The following is a 22,202-nucleotide window of genomic DNA, read 5'->3' as shown; positions in this document are numbered from 1 at the left end:
AAAAAGGCGATAAATAAGTCAGTGGAGAATCAATATGAAGCCCCGAAATACAAAATCCCTCATGGGGAAGCCTGTTCAAATTATGACAATAACTAGGTTTTACTTCCTAAAAAATTCACGTTTCCTTGTACACTTTTCATATCTACCAAGAGTACAATATGTCTTGACGGCTTACAACATGACTGATTGGCAAAACTTTCTTCAACACATTCTCCAGGAATCACACAAGACCAGAAGACCTATAAATACATACAAATACAATTAGTAGTAATCTGATTCAGGCACATAAACATCTGATAGCAAAGAGCCCTCCAGGCTCCTTCCCTCAGGCTCACGAAGAAATTTGTTGTCCTTTAAGTAGGCGTCGATTTCTGCAATGACTGGGTTCAGATTTGAATCTCCTCGTTCTCTTAGTGCATTCAGGAAGTTGTCTGAGATGATGTTCAGCATCTTCCTGAATTGAGATTTGTACTTTTTGAAGAGAGAGTACCCTGCCATCTGTTAAAACATTGAATACTTTAGGTTGAAAGGGTTTTGTCCTATTTCTTTTCTACAAACAATATTAACTTCCATAACAGCTTACATGTAGGAATGCGTTAAGTGCAACAGCAGTATATCTGTTGGCAGGAAGAGCATTTAAAAACCTTGCAAGCCATGCCCAACCTTCTTTCAGGCCATGCACATTTTGGAACCCATAAATTTCTGTCTGCTAAAACATTCTTAGTTAGAAGACATACCAGCAAAGCTTGTGATCTTAGTAAGCATAGCTTAAGATGCCAAGGAAACATTTCAAACTTCAAGCATTAAGTTCATAGCGTCAAACCTGAACCAAGGCCCCATATAGTTTCATATATGACTCTAATCGTGCCAAATAATTGTCAACACTCTCAATCTTTCCTTCATCTTCTTGGAATCCAATAGCATTATAGTATGCCTCTTTTGATTCAAATGCGGACTGCAGTGAAAAATCATAACTCATAAAAAACAGCAGTAGAAATAACAAGAGAGGCACTTCCAGCAAAATAAATTCCACCTAGAATATTAGAAAAATTGTCAAAGGTCCAAAAGGAACAGTTCATAAAAATTAAATTTGCAATTTCATGGTCCCCAACGTTTGTGAACTCCAGCATCCCATTGCCCCTACTTTCATACTCAGAATTCATCTCAATTGCAGATTAACAATGAATGCACTTGTAAATTGTGGATCCAAGGATTGAATGCCAGTTCAGCATACCTACTCCTTATTGTGCGACTATGGAATAAAAGTAGGTTTTTATATATTAATAATTCCGTGACTAAGATCTAAAATTATACCTAAATCTTCTAAAATGATTGAACACTTCCGAACCTCCTCTTAATGCTTTCTAACAAAGAGAGAGTGATTTCCCATATAAATTTTAATGGATTATATAAAAAATTCATAGAATTTAAAGAAAAAAGAACTTTTCTACACACCCAGTTATTCATGAACCAAGTTGGGTAAGGATCAATAGAGATGCAAGCTTATTCTAAATGGTTTTTTAATCAACCACGTGGGGTTAGGATCCCCCCCGACCCCCTTTTCCTCCTTCAGAAAAGGGACGAGTGAGTTAGGATTGAATCACCTGTGAATAGTGCTTTGGAACTGTATAGATGCAAGCTCTGTGTAACTCAGCAAGAATAAGATCCATTGCAGTCGGAACCTGATTCACATACACAAAAATGTGGCATGGATCAATGATTTCTAAATTTTTTTAGCTTAATACAAATCTAACTGGTGTTCACAACTCACAATAGAAACTTCAACATTAACTTGATGGAGAGCCATGTTATAACACTTATATTGATCATTAAGATCTATTAAGACAACTTGAAATGCCTTCCATGGACAGAACCTGAGTTAAAGTCAACTATATGTAATCAATGTCCCATGCCAACTTGATAGACATATGCAGCTACGTTCAAGGATAGTCCCCTGGATGGTGTCTCATCCAACCTGACTGGTCAAGCCAGCAGGATTTTCAGACTAATGAATCAACTGAGAGTATTAAGCAACCCAACTGTAAAGAGTTGCTTCTTTTATAATGTAAAATTGGTTAATATCATAGGAATACTATTTCAATGATAGAGATGTCAATTAAATACATACACGAATGTGCATACACATGCACACACATGAAAAGAAATTAGTCTCTTTCCTTAACCTGCCCTCTCATCATGCTGTACCTTTGAAGTAACAAGAACAATGACATGGCCACATGCAAAAGCAGCATTACGTGGGGTTTTACAATTGGAGACAACCTGTAATATCCAAATAAGCAACCAATGAGCATAAACATTAGTACTTGTCCTATAAGAGGGAGTAGAATGTTAGAAAAGAATAATAGCTGCAGTCAACACGTAATGACCAGGAATAAAAATTTTGAGGAATGACAAAGCTTCTCAAGATTGGCTCCACCTGGTCTCCAAGAAATATCCTAGACAAGGAAAAACTGAATCCTGCCATCAGATGGCCATACATAACTGGGGGCTTACATGGTTTTCTAGTGGGAAGTGACAATTGTTCATACTTATTTTTAGCATTTATATTGTTTGCATATGTATCTGCACTAAACAAAATGAAGAATTCTCAAATTCTAGATGGTAAACTCCAGCTTTCGTCTACTGAACTCAGGCAATTAAAATTACCTTCTTCGCAAATGCTGCAACGCTGATAGATTGAGGGCAGCGAGCATCATTAAAGATATTGACTAGTTCACCTGCTTTTTGTCTGAAAAGAGGTACACCTTAGAATGTAAATTTTCTCCTTGCATTATGCTTAAGAACTTCAACCATAAACAACTAAATAACCTCAATATATAACATGGCTCAGTTTTATGACCACTGTAAAGTTTTTTTCTGAGAAAAAAAAGAAAGGTAACTGGGAAAGATATGAAAGTGCATGAACTAAATGAAAATATGGTACTAGATAGGAAATACGGAAGACTAGAGTTTTGTAGCCGATCCCACATAGTTTGGACAGGCTTTGTTGTTAATATTGGAGAAAAGAGAAAAGAAAGCATATAACAATGAGGGAAGGCGTGGGCTGTTAGCCCACATACATCTCAACTTGTAGCAAACTTCATGCTTGACCAGATTTTAGGATGCTTTATGGAGAAAACTCATAAGGCATTATTCATGTTCCCAGTCCTCTACCAGCAAAAGTAGATACCTCACAGAAAAAATAGAAGACAAAACAAATTTCAACAAACCACATTAAATAATTGAAGGGAACCACCTGACCTGACACTGTCTTTTGTTCCAGTAATTTGCTGAACCAACTTAGAAATTTGCCTCTCATACTTCCTGAAATCCTAACAAAAAGAAAAGACATGGCATGACAAACTAACATAAAGGAAGAGAAAAAAACATGTTGAAAAGTAGATTAGAATAACATGACTTATCCAAACATTGCACAAACAGGATGCAATACAATCACAATGACAAGAAATGATCAAGATAATAATCATCAGTAATAATAAGAACTAATATACAGTAATAATATAAAGCAAACGATACATTACCGAACAAAGGACAGAATCAATGGAAACATGCATTCTAATATTGAGTTCCAGAATTAGAAATTCAAACAACATAGATATTAAATTAATCAATTCTATTAGACATCAGGAAGTTGTAGACAAACAGAAAAAACAGAAGCATTGTTTCACATAACCAATAGAATAAAGCCTTCAAGGCTTAATGTTTGGGTGCCAGCAGACCTCTTTGGAGCGTAATCTCAGTGCCTGGTTTTCATCATCAAACTGTTTAAGCTTTTGTAGTCTCCCCTGCTCTAGATTCAGAGCACTTTCTGCAGCCTTGAGTATATTACCTGCCATTAAATAGCCCAGTTCATGTATCAGATGGTGGGAAACTTCTGGAAAGAAACAACTGATAAGGCCATTAAAAAAAATAGGTGCAAGAAAGTTCTTTTATTTCCCATTTATAGGAGAAATACCTGCCGCTGGTGGTTTTCGAATGGATTGAGCATTCAAAGCATTTATCTGAGGTCTGTAAGTTCCTTCTTGTGCCGATCCAGAATCAGCCCTCTTCGAGGCTTCAAAAGCTTCCCTTTCTGCAGCTTCTTTAGCTGCTCGACTCTGAGCTTCCAAAGCAGCTCTTTTTGCGTCCTCTGCTCTTTTTGCTTCCTCAGCTCTTTTTGCCTGCATACAGAAAATTCTTTCTTTTTTAACTAACTCAGTGAAAATCTACCTAAAAGTTCCAGCATATGCACCACAGTTACTTTCTTCTTTTCTTTTCTTCTTGAAAAAAAAAAAAATTTATATTGGCCAAAGCTATCAAGATCACCATAGAAACGATGTCTGGGAAGTGGAAACCAGTTATGGGGTATCAAAGACAGGGTACATGCCTAAAGAGGAATTCAGCATGAATTCAAGGAAAGAAAAAATTTGCATCGCAAATGAGTAGAATTAGTTAACCAAGATTGATTGAGATAGCAAAGGTTAGTATTCGAGCATGTAAGACAAATGCAATGAAAAGCATATACAAGGAGCAAGTTTGGGTAGAACCCTGGTTTTACCCAAAGTTCACTGGAACAGCTTTTACTTCAAATGCAATTTTAAAACAAAAAAAACCTTTCTGAGGCATCAACAGAGAATATCTAAAGCAGTAACATAATGAGGCCATTGCATGCACACCATATCTAGAAAGAAACTAACCAACAAAACAGTAATGATATAAAAAGGCCAAACAAAAAGACCTCAGCTTCTGCTTTAGTTCGTTCTTGTCGAAGTTTTTCTTCTTGCAGAGCTTTTTCCTTTCTTTTAGCATCTTCATAAGCTGCATCATTTCTTATTTTTCTTTCTTCTATTTGAGATCTGACTTCAAGGTCTCGCTGGACAGCAGTCAAGTGATTATTAAGTGCTTCTGCTCTGCAGGTGATTGAATAATTGTAATTATCAATTACATTAACTGGTAAAAAAAGATGAACGGAGATATTACTGAAACCAAGAAAGAATAAATGAAAGTTGAATTAAGCATTCAGATTTTAAGTCCTCCTTCATATAAAATTTTATATTATGTCCCATAACAAAAAAATTCCAAACAAAACTGATCACAAGTAAAGTTATATTCTGGCCAATGGCCAAAAGAAAAAAATAACAATTTTAGTAACAATATATGGATAGACATTTAAAAGACGCTCCCACAGGATTGCAGAACATAACAGAATCAGAAAGCTTAAAGAGTGATATTGAGACCTGATTATTATTGTTGTCGGGAAAAAAAAAAATTCAAAATAGATAGTCTATGAACAGAACTTTTCGGAGTAGGATCTTTCAAATAAAAGGTACCGTAAGAAATGAAACATTCGATCTTACATATTGCGTTGATATTGAGTATCAAGTTTTCTTTCCATTTCACATCTTTCTTCTCTATATCTCTCAACTCGAAAGATTGCAGAAATAGACTTTTGACTTTCAGTCTTCAGATCTGTCTCTAATGCTGATATTTGGTTCCTGATTTCTTCCTGTTAATCAAGCCAGTTAAAATTTCAATACACCAAGGATGAAAGACCACAAACATAAAACAAAAATACACACACACACACACATATATATGCATGCGTTGATGCACAAACAACAACATTCACACATAATAAAGCATGAGCTTATCTACTACCTCTAATAACTGAACTAAACTTCATCTCTATGTTAAAACCTAAACATAAACTGCACCTAATGCATCTCTAAAGTAAAATCACCAATTTATCTCCTTGGGTAAGTAGTAACCAAACAAGTTTTGGGCAAGGAGAAGTAGAGGGTTACCATCAGAAATGAGGGGTAGCTGTTTCAATAGCACAAACAACGAGGGAATGTGTCACACTAAAAATCCACATACCTAAATCTACTGCATAGAAATAATTCTCAGAAACTAGAATAGATTTTTTTATATAGAAAAAAGTGAAACAACACCAAGACGTCACCAAATCCATAGCTACACACCTTCACTCTGAACTGATGTTCACGGGATAGCTCGAACAAACTACTTTCCCCTGATTCACCCTTCTCCATCAGGCAGGGTTGGGCTTCAAGAGACGAGTCATCACCAGAGTCATCACTGTCACTAAAAGAGAGAAATGAAACCATATATCATATCGTTAAATATGGATGAAAAAAAAAAAAAAAATACTATAACATTGAGGCAAAAACTTCAATAAATAGCCAGAAAGACAGGAAAAAAACATGATATCTTCAATGGTTTACGTCATACTCAGCTTATATGATCAAGTTCACATTTAGATAAGAGAATAAAGGAAGATGACAAAATAAGGGTAGATGTCAAAAAAGGCTTTTGTATGAAGAAACAAAAGTGGGAAATTTAATTGCATACCTGAGATAAAGATCATCAAAATTAAACCGTTTAACTGCCACAGAACTTTGATCCAGAGCCTCCTCATCTTCACTGTCAATGTTGTCCATCTCATCTTCGAAGACACGCATAACAAATGGGCTAGCAGAAGTCCTCCCATTGCTCTTTGAATCGGATATATCTCTAAACAAAGTTGCATATGGGAAAGCACATGAAAGGAAATAATACTGTGATTCATTCTTGGAGGGAAAATCACAAACACACAGAGGCACAAATGCACACATACCGTGGTCTTTCTTTAGTAAAAGGCACTGAAACCTTAGAAGAGCTGTTGATCTTTCTTTCCAATTCATCTATCTCCGATAGTAGAGCTTCGAAGCTCCAATCAGGCTCAGGGTCAAGTGCAATTCCATCAACTTTTTGGGGACAACGAAGCTCCAACTTAAAAGCTCCCCTAAATGCATAAATCCCCCACAAACAATCGCGATTAAATTGTAACATAAAAATCCGAAGATTAAAATAATTCGTAGAGAATAAACTATGTCACGTTATGAACAAATCTTACATTGCCTAATACTCCGACGCAGAGCTCCAAGTATAACAAGCACTGGGTTATAAAACCCTAATCGGCGCCAAATGTGGAAACTAGCCGAATTTTGACGTTCAACTGTCAGAATACAAAATTAACCTGAAGAGTACTTTGAATTGAACCAGCGATCGTAAATTGCTGGTCTTGAGATTGAGAGCGGATGCGGCTAGAACCCGCGAACTATTTTTTCGAATTTGAGGTTGCAGAAACTCAGTTCGCGCGTTCGCATTTGTCTTCGACACTCTAAAATAACAACTTCCGCACAGTGGCGTTGAGTTTAGGACCGTTGGGGAACGAAGGCAAGTTTTCTAGTAGGGGTGGGCATCGAGACCGGAAAATCGGAATATCCAATGGAATCAGTGAAAAAAAATTGGAAAAAAAATTAGTTGACCAAAAAAGTCAACAAATCAGACCGAGAATGGACCGAACCAGTTCTGATTTTACACACCACTGTACCGGATCGAACTGGTCATATATATATATTATATAAAATTTTAAAATTTAATACCATATTTTAAATTTTATAATCACTATTTTTCTAAGTTCAACTTCAAAAAATTTATAAATGTATGAATTTGATTATTTGTTAATTTTTAAGCCAAAAAAAAGTTATTTATTATAATTTTTTTTAAAAGATTTAAAAAATTTAAAATTAATAATTCGGGCCAAAACCGGTCAGAACCGAACAGGAACCGGTCAGAACCAAATCGGCCAGTTTTTGAAATTTTTTTGCCTAAATCAAACCGATTAAATAGTACCAGTTTTGGTTTCGGTTTGAGGTGAGAACTGGACCGCGCCCACCCCTATTTTCTAAGGTCCTCTCTCTTCTCTGCGGTTAATTTACGCAACATAAACATATATTGACCCCTGAACTTTTCCAAAAATATCAATTTCCTCCATATAGAGTTTTACTTTTGCAGTGACCCCCCTACACGGTGGCCCTAAAACTGGGCCCTTGTTGATATCCATGGGCCTGATCCGTACGATATTTTATGGGCTTCATTGGGCCTCATCCCCTGCACTGTACTGTATTCACTCAACAATTTGATGTGTGCAACCGACATCAATTTTTTATTATACTAAATAAAATATGGACACGCTTCGCCTCCCCTGAAAGGAAGCATTCCTACTTTTTACAAATCACAGTTAGACACATATGCAAAAATAATTCATCAAAAATACTAAAAGAAAAATCTCTACGCATATGTCAACTTGTGATTGACAGAAAAGTAGAAGCTCCTACTTCTAAGGAAGGAGGAAAGTATTTTTCATAAAATATAAAAAGTAAAAAATAAAAAATGAAAACTGAAGACAATTTAAGAGCTCATTGTTGTTGGTTTGGTTTATATGCTGGGACTGTGGACAGCCTACGTGTAACATAAAGACAATACAATCTCAAATCAACAATAAGTGATATCTTGAAAGGAATTAAAACATTATAATGTGCATTGCCTTTTAAGGGTGCCAAAGTCCAAAAAGTCCAAATGATCATTATTTTATGGCTCCTCGTTCCTTAAGTGAATGGGTTTGGTCTTTACATTTGTTGCTTTTGCCTTTGTTGCTCATACGTGACCTCAATCTATTACTTGGCGTGTTTCCATCATCAACAAACAAGCCAATTACACATGAAACATGCAAAAAGGAACATACTATTCGTCATCCCAAAACTACCCCCACTTAATCTGGCTAACATCATCACCATTCATCCACCCACCAAACTACTAGCCTACGAGTCTTAATAAATCCTACTTTGTTCGATTAAGTCCTAATTAATCGTACTAAAGTCGCATACGAGTCTCTTAGATTTTAGGGCCCTGTGCAAAATTAGCAATAGGACCTCCTAAAACAATTAAGTCCTAGTATTGTATGCACATTTTCACATATTAAAGTTCCAATACACTTTTACGAATGAATTGTGGAAAACAAGTTTTAATCTTAAAGAGTAAGAAAAGAATCTTTATAAATATTATATTGACTTGTATCAAGCCAGAACACATCATATCAATTATCAAAACAAATAATACTAATGGAGTGTGTGTTGGAATTTTCCGAGACTTTAGATTGTTAGTTGGAATTTCCCGAGACTTTAGAGTGCTCCCAATTTATCTTTGGATTCAAGTTTTTGTAGTGTCCTTGCATGTAAGTTTCTCCTAGTCCTTCTTACATTTGGCAAAAAGAAAAAATAATAATAATAATAATAATGAAAAATATATATAACACCACAATCTGTTCTTGATATTATGTACAGTGTTAATACTTTTTTCAAACTTGTCAGTAGCTATAAAGCAAAATAAATGTAAATCCAGTAAATAGCCTTGTTTGTTTTCCCTTATTATTGGATTTTATTATGTTTTTTAAAAGCCTTGTAAAATTATATTTATTTTATTATTATTTGTAGTACATGAGTGTGGTGGGCCTTGAATTAGTACTATATAAATTGAAGATAGTTCCCATAAATTCTCAAAAAATCATCCACAGACGAACAATTAATCACAGCACAACAAACCCCAACCATGGTTGCTCATAGCTCTACCCCGATCATCTCATCCTTCTCCTTCCTCGCGATCATCGCTTCTCTTCTCACAGTCGCGGTCTTGCCTGCAACAGTCTCAGCTGTGCCACTCTCCACCAGCTCACGGTGGATCGTCGACGAGAGCGGGCAGCGCGTGAAGCTGGCCTGCGTGAACTGGGTGTCGCATCTCGAACCCGTCGTCGCTGAAGGCCTGAGCAAGCAGCCGGTGGACGCCATCTCCAAACGCATCGCGTCGTTGGGCTTCAACTGCGTAAGGCTGACGTGGCCAACTTTCTTGGCCACCAATGATACGCTGGCATCTGTCACTGTTCGACAGTCGTTTCAGAGCCTCGGCCTCAGCGAATCCATTGCTGGTCTCCAGTCCAACAATCCCTCCATCATCGATCTCACCCTCATACAAGCTTACCAGGTACGTTCGTGCCCCTGATTTTCTCAGGAAACAAACAGAACAAAGGAAAAGAAAGTGTAGACTTAGAATGCCGGAAGGAATCTTCATTTGCACTTCTTTTCATTTTTTTTTATGTTCTTTTCTTAATTCTGCGTGGGCCCCACAAACACGAGCTTTTCTCCAAGTTAAGTTATACGGCTTACTTATCGATTAGTTTAATTAGGATAACCTTGCCTTCAATGAAGAGCTACAAGATCAACGGCGTATACTGTTTTCCAAGTGTCTATTTTCAACTTCATCGTTCAATTATTATGCTAGAAAATATTTTATTTTTTGTCAGTGACGGGAATAACAAAGAGTAATTCTTTAATTAAAAGAAAATCAACTAAGGTTCATCAGTTAATTACACATGGTGACCCTAATAACCACCAGCCTTAATTGTATCTTATAAGCCAGCCACCATTATACTTGCCCTTCCACACAAGTTTTTCTGCTTTCACACACCAATAGAATTTTAGTGGGTCCGCCTAACAATTACACATCAATTGTTAGAGCCTGCTAAATCCGTCCACCATGCGAAAAAATGAAAAAAAAAAAAAAAAAAAAAAAAAAGCTTTCACACGACAGTTTTAGATTTTTTTTTTTCCCCCATACAAGTGATATGAGAATGGAAAATTCAAACACACAACTTCAGGTACAGGTAACTGCCCGTAACCATTTGAGCGGCAAGTCCTTTCCGACAGTTTAAATTTTTTTTAGTAGCTTCTTATCAGCTTAGAAATGATTAACAGGCTTTTTAAGAATGATATTATTTTGCTATATACAGAAAGAATGATATTTTATTATTGTGGGGTTTATTAAGTTAAAGCAAAGGATAATGAGTGATTATTATTTATTTATTTTCACTTGTAGGCAGTGGTATCTAGCCTTGGGAAGAACAATGTGATGGTTATATTGGACAATCAAGTAAGCAAGCCTGGTTGGTGCTGCAGCAGCTTTGATGGCAATGGTTTCTTTGGCGACCAGTACTTCAGTCCTGACATTTGGATCAAGGGCCTTACTCGGATGGCCACCTTGTTCAAAGGCGTGGCAAATGTGGTGGGCATGAGCTTGAGGAACGAGCTGAGAGGCCCCAAACAGAATGTTGACGATTGGTACAAGTAAGTGCCATTTCATTCCAAGTCGAAAATGCATCCAACCCAATAAAACGTGTAGAGGGCTTGATGGGTGGGCTAAGCTAAATACAGGGTTTAATAGCATAAATGGGCATAGTCTCAGGCCCAGTTACATGGGAACCCACCATGAATGCCAGTTGGCCAGAGCAATGTGCCCGCTTCCTGCACCAAGTTTGAATCTCCCTCTCCTTAGATTAGATTAGTTTAGATTAGTTTTAGACTATGACTTGTCTCAACAAAAAGAAAAATTAAAGGTAAATTAATTAATTATAGTATTCGTTGTGAACTATGTGTGGTAGGTACATGCAAAGAGGAGCTGAGGCAGTGCACTCAGCAAACCCAGATGCGCTTGTGATTCTCTCTGGCCTGAGTTATGACAAAGACTTATCTTTCCTTGCCGACCGGCCAGTGAGCCTCACATTTTCTGGGAAAACAGTATATGAGGTGCATTGGTATGGGTTTTCAGATGGGCAGGCATGGAAGAGTGGCAACCCCAACCAAGTGTGTGGGTCAGTTGTAAATAACATGAAGAGACAAGCAGGGTTTTTGCTGGAAAAAGGGTTCCCATTGTTTGTGAGCGAGTTTGGGGTGGACCAGAGGGGCACCAATGTGAATGACAATAGGTACCTAAACTGCTTCATGGCTACTGCAGCTGAACTTGATGTGGATTTTGCTCTCTGGACTTTGGATGGGAGTTATTATCTGAAGGATGGGGTCCTCGGAATGAATGAGTATTATGGAGTCTTGAACTGGGATTGGAGTGATATTAGGAATTCAAGCTTATCTCAGAGACTCTCTGTTCTTCAATCTCCTTTCCAAGGTATAGCGTGTTTTGATTTCTTTGTTGTGATTTCAAACGGTTCATCAACAGTCAGAAATCCCACACGCCCACATATGGCACAGTTCTTTCTTTGTTTTATTGAAGAGATTCAAATCATATACTTCATATAATTTTTTTTTTCGGGCTGTAAGATTAATAATGTGTTTGTTGTTTGCAGGTCCAGGCTTATCTCAATCCAGGCTGCATAAAATTATTTTCCATCCAGCCACAGGCCTCTGCCTCCTAAAAGTTGGATGGCTTGGGCCGTTGAAGTTAGGTTCATGCTCTCAATCTGGAGCCTGGAGCTATTCATCCAAGAAGATCCTAAGTCTTAAAGGAACGTATTTCTGCATACAAGCTGATGAACTGGAGAAGCCAGCACAAGTTGGGATTATTTGCACGACCCCTAATTCACAATGGGATACCATTTCGGATTCTGGGTTGCATCTTTCATCTAAGACATTGAATGGTACTGATGTTTGCCTAGATGTAGACTCCAGCAATACCATTGTCACAAGTTCCTGCAAATGCATAGGCAGAGATAGTTCGTGCGACCCCGAAAGCCAGTGGTTCAAACTTGTCGATAGCACAATAACTTCGACGTCTTCAAGCCCCATGCTCTAGATAAACTCAGTAGCAGAAATGCTTGGGATGAAGATCACTAACTATTTAGTGAAGCAAAGAAAGGGACTGGTGCGCTCAAGAAAGAAAATTTTAGGTACCTTAATATGTCCATACATGTCAAAAGACGCATGTATTTGTATAGAAATAAAGTATTTGTTCAACCTGGGCCGTTGTGTAAAATTATGTAGTTTTATTAGACCATGTAAAAAATGATGAATGCAAACCTAATATTATTTGGTAGAAAAAGAAATTAATGTAATTCTGAAGTCAGGGCTCACACTTTACATATCAAAGAAAGAAAGATCATGTCTACATGTCTCCAATTCATGTCACCTGTTGTGTAATGTGTTTCCTAGGATGAGAAATTAATGAATAAAAGCTTAATAAGCAATTAATTAAGCCAATCTGCCAGTGGTTGCATTATTAATTTTTGAGTTTAGTACAGCTAGGATATTAAACACCACAAAGAAACCTTGTACTAACCATGGATTCATGGTCCTACCTACCCTGAGGAACTTTCCCATATCAATTTTATTCCTGGACCTTGCCAGTTGCCACAAAAAGCTGCTCTGCTCCATTATGCATTAGACAGTACTAGTGAGCAACCTAGGCTTGAGAGTCACAAGCAACCCATTCTGCATGTAAAGTGTGGTGGTCAATTTTGGAACAACATTATGACCTTCAACAACCTTAACCTCATACCTCAATAGGATAGCAGCAGCCACCATCTTCATCTGCATGTAAGCAAACTTCTTCCCCACGCACAACCTTGGACCCCCGTTAAACACGGGGTATTTGAATTGATTCTCACTCACAAACACCCCATCTTTAATCCATCTTTCAGGCCTAAACTCCAAGCAATCTTGTCCCCATATCGACTCAATTCGGGCCATCGAGAACATGGAGTAGAGAACCCTACCTCCCTTTTTCACCACTGTTCCATCAGGGAACACATCATCTTCCACAACCTCTTTGATGTCAATTGGCACTGCTGGGTAGAGCCTCAGCGATTCTGACAATGCTGCTTGTAGATACACCATGTTCTTTAGTTCTTCCACTGTAAAAATTGCATCATGATCAGCTGGTTCTTTAATATTACTGCATTGGCGCCGCTGGCCTAAAATTTCATTCATCTCTTTGAGGATTTTGTTTTCCACTTCTGGGGTTTTTTGCACTAACCAAAAAAACCATGCCAATGCAACAGAGCTTGTGTCCCTCCCAGCTAAAATAAAACTTATGCAGAAATCTACCAGAAACTTATTCGAAAAGCGCTTTTGCGTGCCTTGTCCTTCTGGGTTTTGAGCAGTGTATTCCATGAGCCTTGACAAGAGATCGGAACGATCATTTAACCCTCCAAGCCTAACCAATTCATTCCTTCTCTCTGTCACTGCCTTCTCAGCAAACTCATGCACAATTTGAACTGATTCTTTGAGCCTCTTCTCGTATCCCATTTCGAAACGCTTCATGGGCTTCCACACAAAAGGCGGCACCATGAATCTGAAGAGAGTCAATTCGGTAGCTTCTTCAAAGGCTTTTGCAAAAGGAATTTGTGGTAAGTCAAGAGCCAAGCACCCTGGATCAACACCAAGAGCTGCAGTGCAAATGTTGTCAAAAGTAAACCGAAGAAGCACTTCTTGGAGATCAATAACACCGTTTCTAGAATTCACCACATCGTCCATCAACTTCAACAGCTTTTCGTGCACCAAAACCTGCATGGACAGAAAAGAGTGCTCCACAAACCGGCTTGAATGCATCTCTGTAGTTGCTACTCTTCTCTGCTCCTTCCACATTTGATCGTCTGCATTGAAAATGCCATCCCCAAGCAAATCACGGAACCTCTCCCTGTAGTGTTGGCCTTTTGGGAAGTTGTTGAACCTTGTTTTGAGCATGTACTCAAGTTTGGAAGGATCAATGGTTATGATCCCATGGGCCCCACCAAACCACACTCCTCTGAAGTAGAAAGTGCCCCCTGCTCTGATCAGAACCACGGTTGCCCAATCATACATGCTGTTTACATTGAGAAAAACTGAAGGTATAATCCCCAGGACTGGCCATAGCATTGGGCCCTTGTTGGTAAATCTCTCAAGCAAGCAGCTAATTATGAACAGACCCAACAAGGCAATAGCCACATCCCAGAAACCTACCAAGTTCAGAATTGCAGAGAAAGAAAGCAAGTTCGTCATTATTTGTCTGACTACTTTGATTATTAGCAGAGTTAAATAGTGAAGGATGAGAAGAGTATCAGAAATGAAGTTTCAATGGTTGTCAGCTTCATTGATATGAAAAAGGAACAAATTTAATTAATGACGCCACCTGCTTTTTTGACTCACATGCAGAGATTAAATAAGCTGTTTTCTTGGCAAAGAAACATTGGGCGTTCTGCGCTTAGTTGTTTATATAAACTATAAGTATAAACACTAACATGTTTATGAAGGGACTTCATAAATCAGCAGGAGATAAAGTGGGGTTAGAAGTTGAGGTATTAAAAGAGATGAGTTGGATAGAAATGAAGGCGATGGTTAATCCATCGAACAAACCATATGTTTTAAATGTACAGTATTCAAAATCCTCTGCTTTGCCAACTACTCCTTGGAATCATCTCACCAGGATTTTTTGTTTTTGGTCAACAATACCAGTATACCCACGCCAGTCTTTGAATCCTCTCATGTCCTTTCCCCAGCCAATTGATAATCTTTTTCTTTTTTTTTTTTCTTTTTTTTTGTGGTTTTCTCTGGCTGAGTTCTCAACTATATCTGCTCCAGCCTCCATTGATTTTTAAGGCATCAACCTTAAAATATAAACCCTACTAGGGTTGTTCCCGTAACAGCAAACGGCTTTATCTCAAAGACTCAATCTAACAAAATCTCTCAGATTATTAAAAGGGCCGTAAGTTGGATATACATTGTTGACCTGTTTTTTTAATAGCTTATGTTTTTTAGATGAGTAGCTGTCTAACAAAGGACTTTGGACATGCATGGAATTTTTGTCCTTGCACCACTGGTACTTCAAGTTCAACCTGAGAATGGCATATCATTATAGTTGGAAACGAATAAAATGTGCTAACTAAACATAAAGATGAGAATAACCCTGCTCTTGATTTCGATTATTTAAGCCATTCAGTTACTTTTCCACCATATCCGATTCAGCTGCTTTTCCAATCCTTTATTTGCTTTTCTAACACTAGGGTTTAGATTTTTGAATTGCCATGGGATGTCACCGTATGGCATACACATAAGAAATCAATTGAATTAAGACTAAAGATACTAACAATTATTGACGTACGAGATCGTCATATATATCGTGTGTTACGTCTGTTGATAATTAAAAGTTAGGATAATAATTGATGACTCTAGTATTATTTTCGAAATTTTATTTTATTTTATTTTTTGTTACTTTGTTCTATTCTTCATTATTTTTGTTCTGGAATAAAATATGTACCCTAACTCAAATACCAATTTTCAAAGGACTAAGGACGTGAGAGACACCTCTCATCTTTTGTAGAAGACACAATGCAAAAAGTTCGCACCAAAAGCGTTTATCTCAAATCAAAGACTGAAAATCTGACAAAATCTCTTTAGATTAGTAATTAAATGGTAAAGGGGCCTCCAGCAAGTCCTTTGCATTTAAGTAAGCTTTTTTGCTTCACAAATAATTGATCGGGAGTTTCAATATTTATTAAATTTACAGGGACCAAAAATAATTGGGCTTGTTTTTCACTCCCTTGGCACCAAAAAGCTAGAAGGCTGAAGGCCCTTTTCTTTCTGGGATGCTGTTTCCAGACACAGCTAATACTTCACTAATCACATTCCTTACTGTTCTGATGATCCACTTTCGGTTGTTTTCTGTAATAAGCGAAGCTCTTGCCTCTTCAAGATTAGTAATTAAAAAAAAAGTGCAAAAGGGGAAGGCTTTGAATTTGATTCGGGTGTCCAAAAAAATCATGAACATAAACTTTTTTCAAAGGGTCTTCACATATGAAAGAAAAATAAAAATAAAAATACTGTAGGCTTTGTACCACAAACAGTGAGAACTAAATGTTCAGGCGAATTTAAGTAGGTGCATTCTCGTGTTTGCATAAAGCTGAGAAGCTCATAATATTTTACTCATGCGTTGCTTGTCTCTTGGTTCACCATCACTTTGACCATGGATTTGCTTGGAAGTGACACCTTGCCAAATTCCGTATCATCTTTATCACAAGAAGTTCTAATTAAGAAGCTACTCCTTAGCCACGATCCGGATGGCCGTCATCTTGATTCTGAGCTGTTGCTCTGTGCAGTGGAGGACATCATGCTTTGTACTACCACATCCCAAGTAATTGCTCATTTCTAACACATTGTCACTCTCAGCTTTTTTTTGTCTTTTCCTTTCATGTTTCAGCACAAAATAGAAATGATATGATATAGAATATGCTGCATATGTTTCATCACAAAATAGAAATCATTGGATTTAAGGAGAAGGGTATTGCTGGTTTCACCTTGCAGTATCCTAGTTCATCACTCACACTACATAGCAGGTCATGACTTTTTAATCTGTTATTTTTTTTTAATCAACTTGTTTTATCTGCTCTAATCATAATCTAGTTAGCCATTGATCTGCACTGCGCTAGCATTTTAGTGTTCTTTATAATTAAAAAATGTATGAACTGTAGAACACTTGTAATTAACATCATGACCTTCCATCCCAAGCTTTTCATCTCATCAAACACTTACTTTCAGGTTCTTGATGCCATTGAAAAAACTCATGTATGCAAGATGGAATTTGGATCACAAGAGCCTCTCGGACAGACCTTCTGTAAAATTTCGCACGAGGTAATTCAACTTCTATCTCGATCTTTCTCTTATTCATCAGGAGGATGCCAGTTAATTCGATCTATTTGTTAACATGTCAGATACTTTGCAAGTGCTGCGATGAAGGAAGTCTACATGCAAGGACAATGCTTTTGTTTGATTTGCTTGGAAATTATAAGTGGGGTGCAAAAGTGGCATTAGTGCTTACATCTTTCGTAGCAAGTTATGGCGAACTTAGGCTCCTAATGCAGCAGTACTCTAGTAGCCCCTTGGCAATATCAGTCGCAATGCTCAAGAAATTGCCTGCTGATTCGAGTCCTTTAAAGCCTCGATTTAAGGCCTTGAGTTTGTTAGTCAATGCAATAGTGGATGTAACCAAGTGTATCATCAAGTTTGAGAAACTGCCGCTTTCACATGTGGAGCTGGATGATGAGACAAAGGCTGTTACAAAGTCTCAAATCTATATAGCTGTTTACTGGATCATTAGAGGCATCTTGATATGCTCTTCTCAAATCACAGATTCAACAGCCATGAAATCTGAGCAGGTTCATGTTCCTTCCCTTTGATCAGCCAATTAAAATATGCTGAACTTCTGATTAAATTTTGTTTACAAGTTTTACTTTGCTTAACTGCTTGAATTTATGTTCTAACTTACGTTTACGCTACCTGAAATGCTGATATATACTTAACATCTACCAAATGAATTTGCCTTAAACTGTTATACTGATGAAGGAATTATTTCTAATTGAAGTATTCAGATTCAACAATAATTGCATCATGGGAGCTCTTAAGTTTGGTGTATCAGCTGCGCAGCATTTACAGTGACCTCAGACAGCAGGTGGAAGTGTGCCATCAACAAACAGGTTATCGGTCATGTTTATATCTGGATTGAGCATACTCTTCCAACACTTGCCATTTACCATGACATTTTTGGCATAACTTGCAGAGACAAAGCTATATCAGAAGCTGTTGGATATCTTCAAGGAGACCCAAGTGGACAACCAAGAGCTTCTTCGCTTGTTATTTGCCTTGAGGGATGACTTGCCACTCAAGGATTGCTCCTCACAAGCAAAGGCATGTTTAAATATTCTATCCTGATCAGAGGGTATCTTCTAAATATTCCAAGTACTAGATGCCATCAAAAATAAAACAATTAAGAAATTGGGATGCAAAAGTACCAATTGTGCTACTTACTTCACTTAGCCATGGTACATCTAATATGATATTAAAAATTAGAACAGCCTAACGTACCATTAGTAAGTATTACCTCGTCTGATCCCCTTATTTTCGGCAGAACTACATATCTAAGAGTGCCAAAATTGAAACTTGTTTTGACCCTTCTTACAAATGTAAGTTCTACTGGTTTACAATCTTACTTGGATTTGTTAATAGCTAGGTGTCTCTGATCTGAAGAACAAAGTAGTCATACTCATGATCTCAAAGCCAGAGCTTCTTTCAATAGAGGAATCACTCTTTCTGGTTCAGCAAACACATAATCATCCTCACAAAAAAAATGCAGAAGACAGTTATAGAATTGTATGGGTCCCCATTCCAGTTTCCAATCAATGGACTGATGCCGAAGAGACAATTTTTGAATACTTATCAAATTCTTTGCCTTGGTTCTCAATAAGGCAACCCTGGCTTCTTAACTCAGCAGTGGTGAAATTTATAAAAGAAGCATGGAACTACAAAAACGAGCCGGTTATGGTTGTGTTGGATTCACAGGGGACTGTCACAAACTCAAATGCAATTGACTTGCTATTTATCTGGGGTCCCAAGGCATACCCTTTTTCAGCTTCAAGAGAAGAAGAACTTTGGCAAGAGCAGAATTGGACACTGCAATTTATGATGGATGAAATTGACCTCTTGCTGACTAAGTGGGTATGAGTCTTAAACTATGTGTTCATCCATATACTAATTGGCTTAATATTTTTTTTCCTTTTGTGTGTGCTTAAGCTCATAACATTGCATTGATTTCAGGTAGAAGAAGGCAGAAACATTTGCATCTATGGAAGTGACAGCATAGACTGGATAGTAGAATTCACTGCCAAGATGGAGATTATCAAAAGCGCAGGAGTGCAGCTTGAGATGGTGTATGTTGGCAAGAGGAACTCAAGCCAACAAGACATGAGGAACATTTCAGCCACAGTTAGCTATAAAAAACTAAGCAGTGCATTGCCTCCCATGAAAACACATTTCTTCTGGCTTCGTTTGGAAAGTATAAGAAGATCAAAACTCCGGCTAAGAAAGCCAGCGAATAGTACTGACAATGTTCTAGATGAGGCGTCAGCACTGCTAGATGCTGATGACAATGACAAGAATTGGGCAGTAATAGGGAGAGGATCAGATTCCATGATGCAGGATATAGTAAGACTTGAAGGGCCAGATCTTATGGAATGCTTAAACAAGTTTCCAAAGTGGGGTGAAAATGTGGGAGAATTGGGGTTCTTGGGTGCACTTAGACATGCCCTTGAACCATCTGTTCTTCCTGAGCCCTGTGGTCACTTTGATGTCACTCTCCCTGGTAAAGAACAAGGAGAAGGAGGGGTAGTTTGTGGCAAGTGTAAGCACCTTATGAAGAAGTTTGTTGTCTACAAATGATGTAATTGCTCCAAAATGATTGGTTTTTCTGTTTGCCTGTGAATAAATTATACATTAAATTCTCACAGGTTGTGTTGCTAACACATTTGTTCATCCATATATTTGTATTCTCCTATAATAATTACAAAACCAGAATCCAACAGGAAGACAAGGGCATTACATTTGCAACCGCACCTACTGAGAAAGACATATAAAAGAGGCTTTGGGCACAACCAGGTCCACATTTTAAAATTTCAATCTTTTAAATTTCATGAAAACTGGAGTATGAAGATCAAATTTATGGGCGTGGATATTCTTTTCCAAGTTTTGTAGGTTGTGGGCCCAACTTAATGAACCTTTTGCTTTTCTGGGTTGCTAAAGAACGTGGGGCCCCCAAGTAGACTACCCTTTTCCTCTCGCATATAGCCTTTTCTCAGTTTTTATCTTCTCATGCATAGTATATACACAAGGCTTTTACTTCTTGTTTCCTACCAAACCACAAATCATTGCTTTGGAAACTAAAAGCAAATCACCCGGTACCTCTTGAGGAGCAGGGCCAAAGTTTTGGAATCTTATACACTTAAAAAGAAAAGAAAAAAGTTTAGGAAGCTTCATGAACGCAGGTGTTTTTATTTCAATTCTTGATTTGTTTTCATTTTCTTTTCCTTCCAAGGTTCCATTCGTTCAGTTGGCTATAATATTCTACCAACTTATATGCGTTTCTTGGTAAAAAAGATCCAACATATTATACTTTGAGTACAAAAGGCACCAAACTATTTCAAAAGTATACTTGTGAAAATTAATCAAGGCCACTCTATTACTCTAATAGAATTATCGACGGTGAAATGCATCATGAAGCCAATGAACTTTCTAATTGATTTTTCTTCCTTCCGTATTCTAAATTCTTTTCTTGGTTGGTTCTTCACTTTCTCTTAGAGCATCTCCAACTTGACATTTTAATTAGTAGAAAAAGATGCTCATACTCATTCCAACCGAAATGTTAAATCTTACGTGGAATAACATTCTCTCTCTTGCTGTAATTTTTGTTGTTTCATATTGTTATGTTAGAATCAAAGACGTACAAAGAACGACATGACACAGTGGCCTCATTAAAACCTTTCTAGGACAACTTCATGAGACAAACTCCAGGGGAGGAAAGAGTACCACATATGTCATGGACTAACAAAAGAGTCAGATTCAGGTCACTTTTGACCATTACAATAAAAGAACAAATCAAAAACGAAAACTAACACATAGACCTCCAACGAGAACCACAGACCATCCCAACTGTCAAAAGAAGTCTTCTATGAGCAAAATCATAGTCCTTTGACACCCACACAAACTGCAAGGCATACCATAGCAGAAACCAGGAGAGAACACGAAATAGAACACATAAACAACAGTAAAATGGCCCCTGAGAAGCACTCCACTTCAACTCAAAATCGGACAAAGAAAACCTCCTATAACCAAGCATAGTTCTTTGAACATCGTAGAGTAGAGAAGAGCACCATATTCCAACAACAACCACCAGCGCCGCTGCTACCGCCACTGTTGAAACATAGACAAAACATCAACCACCAAGTATCACAACTCTCCTAAGGAAAGACACAATCCAACGTCACTACTGTCGCTGCCGTTGAGACAAAGACAACATCAGCCACCTAGAACACTGCAAAAACAATCAAACAAAACAAACAGACAAATAGACAAACAGACCTAGATCTAAACATATCTAGACTATCTAGGAAGAGGAAGGGGAGGAGAATAGGGGATTAGAGGAAGGGAAAATATGGGAGAAAAAGAAGGGGAGATGAGGAGAGGAAGAGGAAGATGGGCGGAGGGGAGGAGGGCCAGTGGCCACCTCCCCCTTTAGCTTCCTTGCGGTTGGTTGTTGGCAAGGAGAAAGGAGACCAGAGTGCCGTTAGGTTTTTTTTAGAGAGGAAGAACAAATTAACCAGTCGGACCACACGACACCTTAATGTGCCTAGTTGTAAACCAATAAACAATATGTAATAAATTAATATTTTAATTTGACATATTGGGTGAGAGTAATTTTTGGGTGGTCTGGGTACACCACGTGGCTAGTGTACCATCCAATAGATGTAGGACATGTGAAATATTTCCAATGCAGCAAGCCACAAGTCATAAAAAACAATGCAATGAGTTGGAAAATAATTCGACATGGCCTATGTGTATTGGATCGTACACAAAACATATAAAAATTTCTCATCAAGTAGAATGTAAAACTCTATTATATATCCAACTTAAATTCAAATTTAATATTTGATATTTAGATGCTGGGAAAAACCTCTAAGAAAATAATAATAATAAGAAGCTAGTTATCCTAAGATGAACTCT

The 22,202-nt window shown here is 37.7% G+C and overlaps 4 protein-coding genes across 5 annotated transcripts; 2 read left to right on the top strand and 2 right to left on the bottom strand.

Annotated features, from left to right (window-relative positions):
• Nucleotides 1-5: 5 nt before the first annotated feature.
• Nucleotides 6-7,342, bottom strand: LOC117615402 (protein GLE1). Of its 2 annotated transcripts, none has more exons than XM_034344478.1 (15): nucleotides 6,914-7,342; nucleotides 6,635-6,802; nucleotides 6,370-6,531; nucleotides 5,982-6,102; nucleotides 5,358-5,506; nucleotides 4,739-4,910; nucleotides 3,977-4,181; nucleotides 3,741-3,850; nucleotides 3,262-3,332; nucleotides 2,668-2,749; nucleotides 2,206-2,280; nucleotides 1,605-1,682; nucleotides 824-955; nucleotides 584-709; nucleotides 6-498 (listed from the first exon to the last, which is right to left on the bottom strand). In XM_034344478.1, coding segments are annotated over exons 1-15 (1,890 nt in total). In that variant the 5' UTR covers nucleotides 6,916-7,342; the 3' UTR covers nucleotides 6-261. The 2 variants fall into 2 exon arrangements, with proteins under 2 accessions (XP_034200369.1, XP_034200370.1); XM_034344479.1 differs by having other exon boundaries at nucleotides 584-706; nucleotides 6,914-7,190.
• Nucleotides 7,343-9,352: 2,010 nt separating this feature from the next.
• On the top strand, nucleotides 9,353-12,876 carry LOC117615403 (glycosyl hydrolase 5 family protein-like). The gene is made up of 4 exons (XM_034344480.1): nucleotides 9,353-9,879; nucleotides 10,771-11,018; nucleotides 11,333-11,853; nucleotides 12,032-12,876. Exons 1-4 carry the CDS (start codon nucleotides 9,451-9,453, stop codon nucleotides 12,475-12,477), a joined length of 1,644 nt encoding a protein of 547 aa, XP_034200371.1. The 5' UTR covers nucleotides 9,353-9,450; the 3' UTR covers nucleotides 12,478-12,876.
• A 185-nt stretch (nucleotides 12,877-13,061) lies between these two features.
• On the bottom strand, nucleotides 13,062-14,660 carry LOC117616556 (cytochrome P450 86B1-like). Its single transcript, XM_034345911.1, has one exon. It carries the CDS (start codon nucleotides 14,658-14,660, stop codon nucleotides 13,062-13,064), a length of 1,599 nt encoding a protein of 532 aa, XP_034201802.1.
• A 1,960-nt stretch (nucleotides 14,661-16,620) lies between these two features.
• LOC117616547 (protein SIEVE ELEMENT OCCLUSION C) lies at nucleotides 16,621-19,969 on the top strand. The gene is made up of 7 exons (XM_034345898.1): nucleotides 16,621-16,788; nucleotides 17,193-17,285; nucleotides 17,366-17,809; nucleotides 18,016-18,127; nucleotides 18,211-18,332; nucleotides 18,657-19,145; nucleotides 19,245-19,969. The coding sequence occupies exons 1-7, from the start codon at nucleotides 16,621-16,623 to the stop codon at nucleotides 19,863-19,865; spliced, it is 2,049 nt and encodes a 682-aa protein (XP_034201789.1). The 3' UTR covers nucleotides 19,866-19,969.
• Nucleotides 19,970-22,202: the final 2,233 nt, after the last annotated feature.

The sequence above is a fragment of the Prunus dulcis genome, chromosome 1 (genome assembly GCF_902201215.1).
Source record: "Prunus dulcis chromosome 1, ALMONDv2, whole genome shotgun sequence".
In the NCBI taxonomy this organism is placed as follows: domain Eukaryota; kingdom Viridiplantae; phylum Streptophyta; class Magnoliopsida; order Rosales; family Rosaceae; genus Prunus; species Prunus dulcis.
Note: the sequence above shows the minus strand (reverse complement) of the source record. Positions and strands in the feature narration are given on the sequence as shown.

Excerpts from the sequence above, each read along its gene's own strand:
- LOC117615402 (XM_034344478.1), bottom strand. Across the intron at positions 6,103-6,369 it reads TTTGATGATCTTTATCTCAG|TGACAGTGATGACTCTGGTG; the intron begins GTATGCAATTAA and ends TCTCTCTTTTAG. Across the intron at positions 5,507-5,981 it reads AACATCAGTTCAGAGTGAAG|GAAGAAATCAGGAACCAAAT; the intron begins GTGTGTAGCTAT and ends CTTGATTAACAG.
- LOC117615403 (XM_034344480.1), top strand. The coding sequence starts at position 9,451 with ATGGTTGCTCATAGCTCTACCCCGATCATCTCATCCTTCTCCTTCCTC. Across the intron at positions 11,019-11,332 it reads AATGTTGACGATTGGTACAA|GTACATGCAAAGAGGAGCTG; the intron begins GTAAGTGCCATT and ends TATGTGTGGTAG. Across the intron at positions 11,854-12,031 it reads TCTTCAATCTCCTTTCCAAG|GTCCAGGCTTATCTCAATCC; the intron begins GTATAGCGTGTT and ends TGTTGTTTGCAG.
- LOC117616556 (XM_034345911.1), bottom strand. The coding sequence starts at position 14,660 with ATGACGAACTTGCTTTCTTTCTCTGCAATTCTGAACTTGGTAGGTTTC.
- LOC117616547 (XM_034345898.1), top strand. The coding sequence starts at position 16,621 with ATGGATTTGCTTGGAAGTGACACCTTGCCAAATTCCGTATCATCTTTA. Across the intron at positions 18,333-18,656 it reads TCAAGGATTGCTCCTCACAA|CTAGGTGTCTCTGATCTGAA; the intron begins GCAAAGGCATGT and ends ATTTGTTAATAG. Across the intron at positions 19,146-19,244 it reads ACCTCTTGCTGACTAAGTGG|GTAGAAGAAGGCAGAAACAT; the intron begins GTATGAGTCTTA and ends CATTGATTTCAG.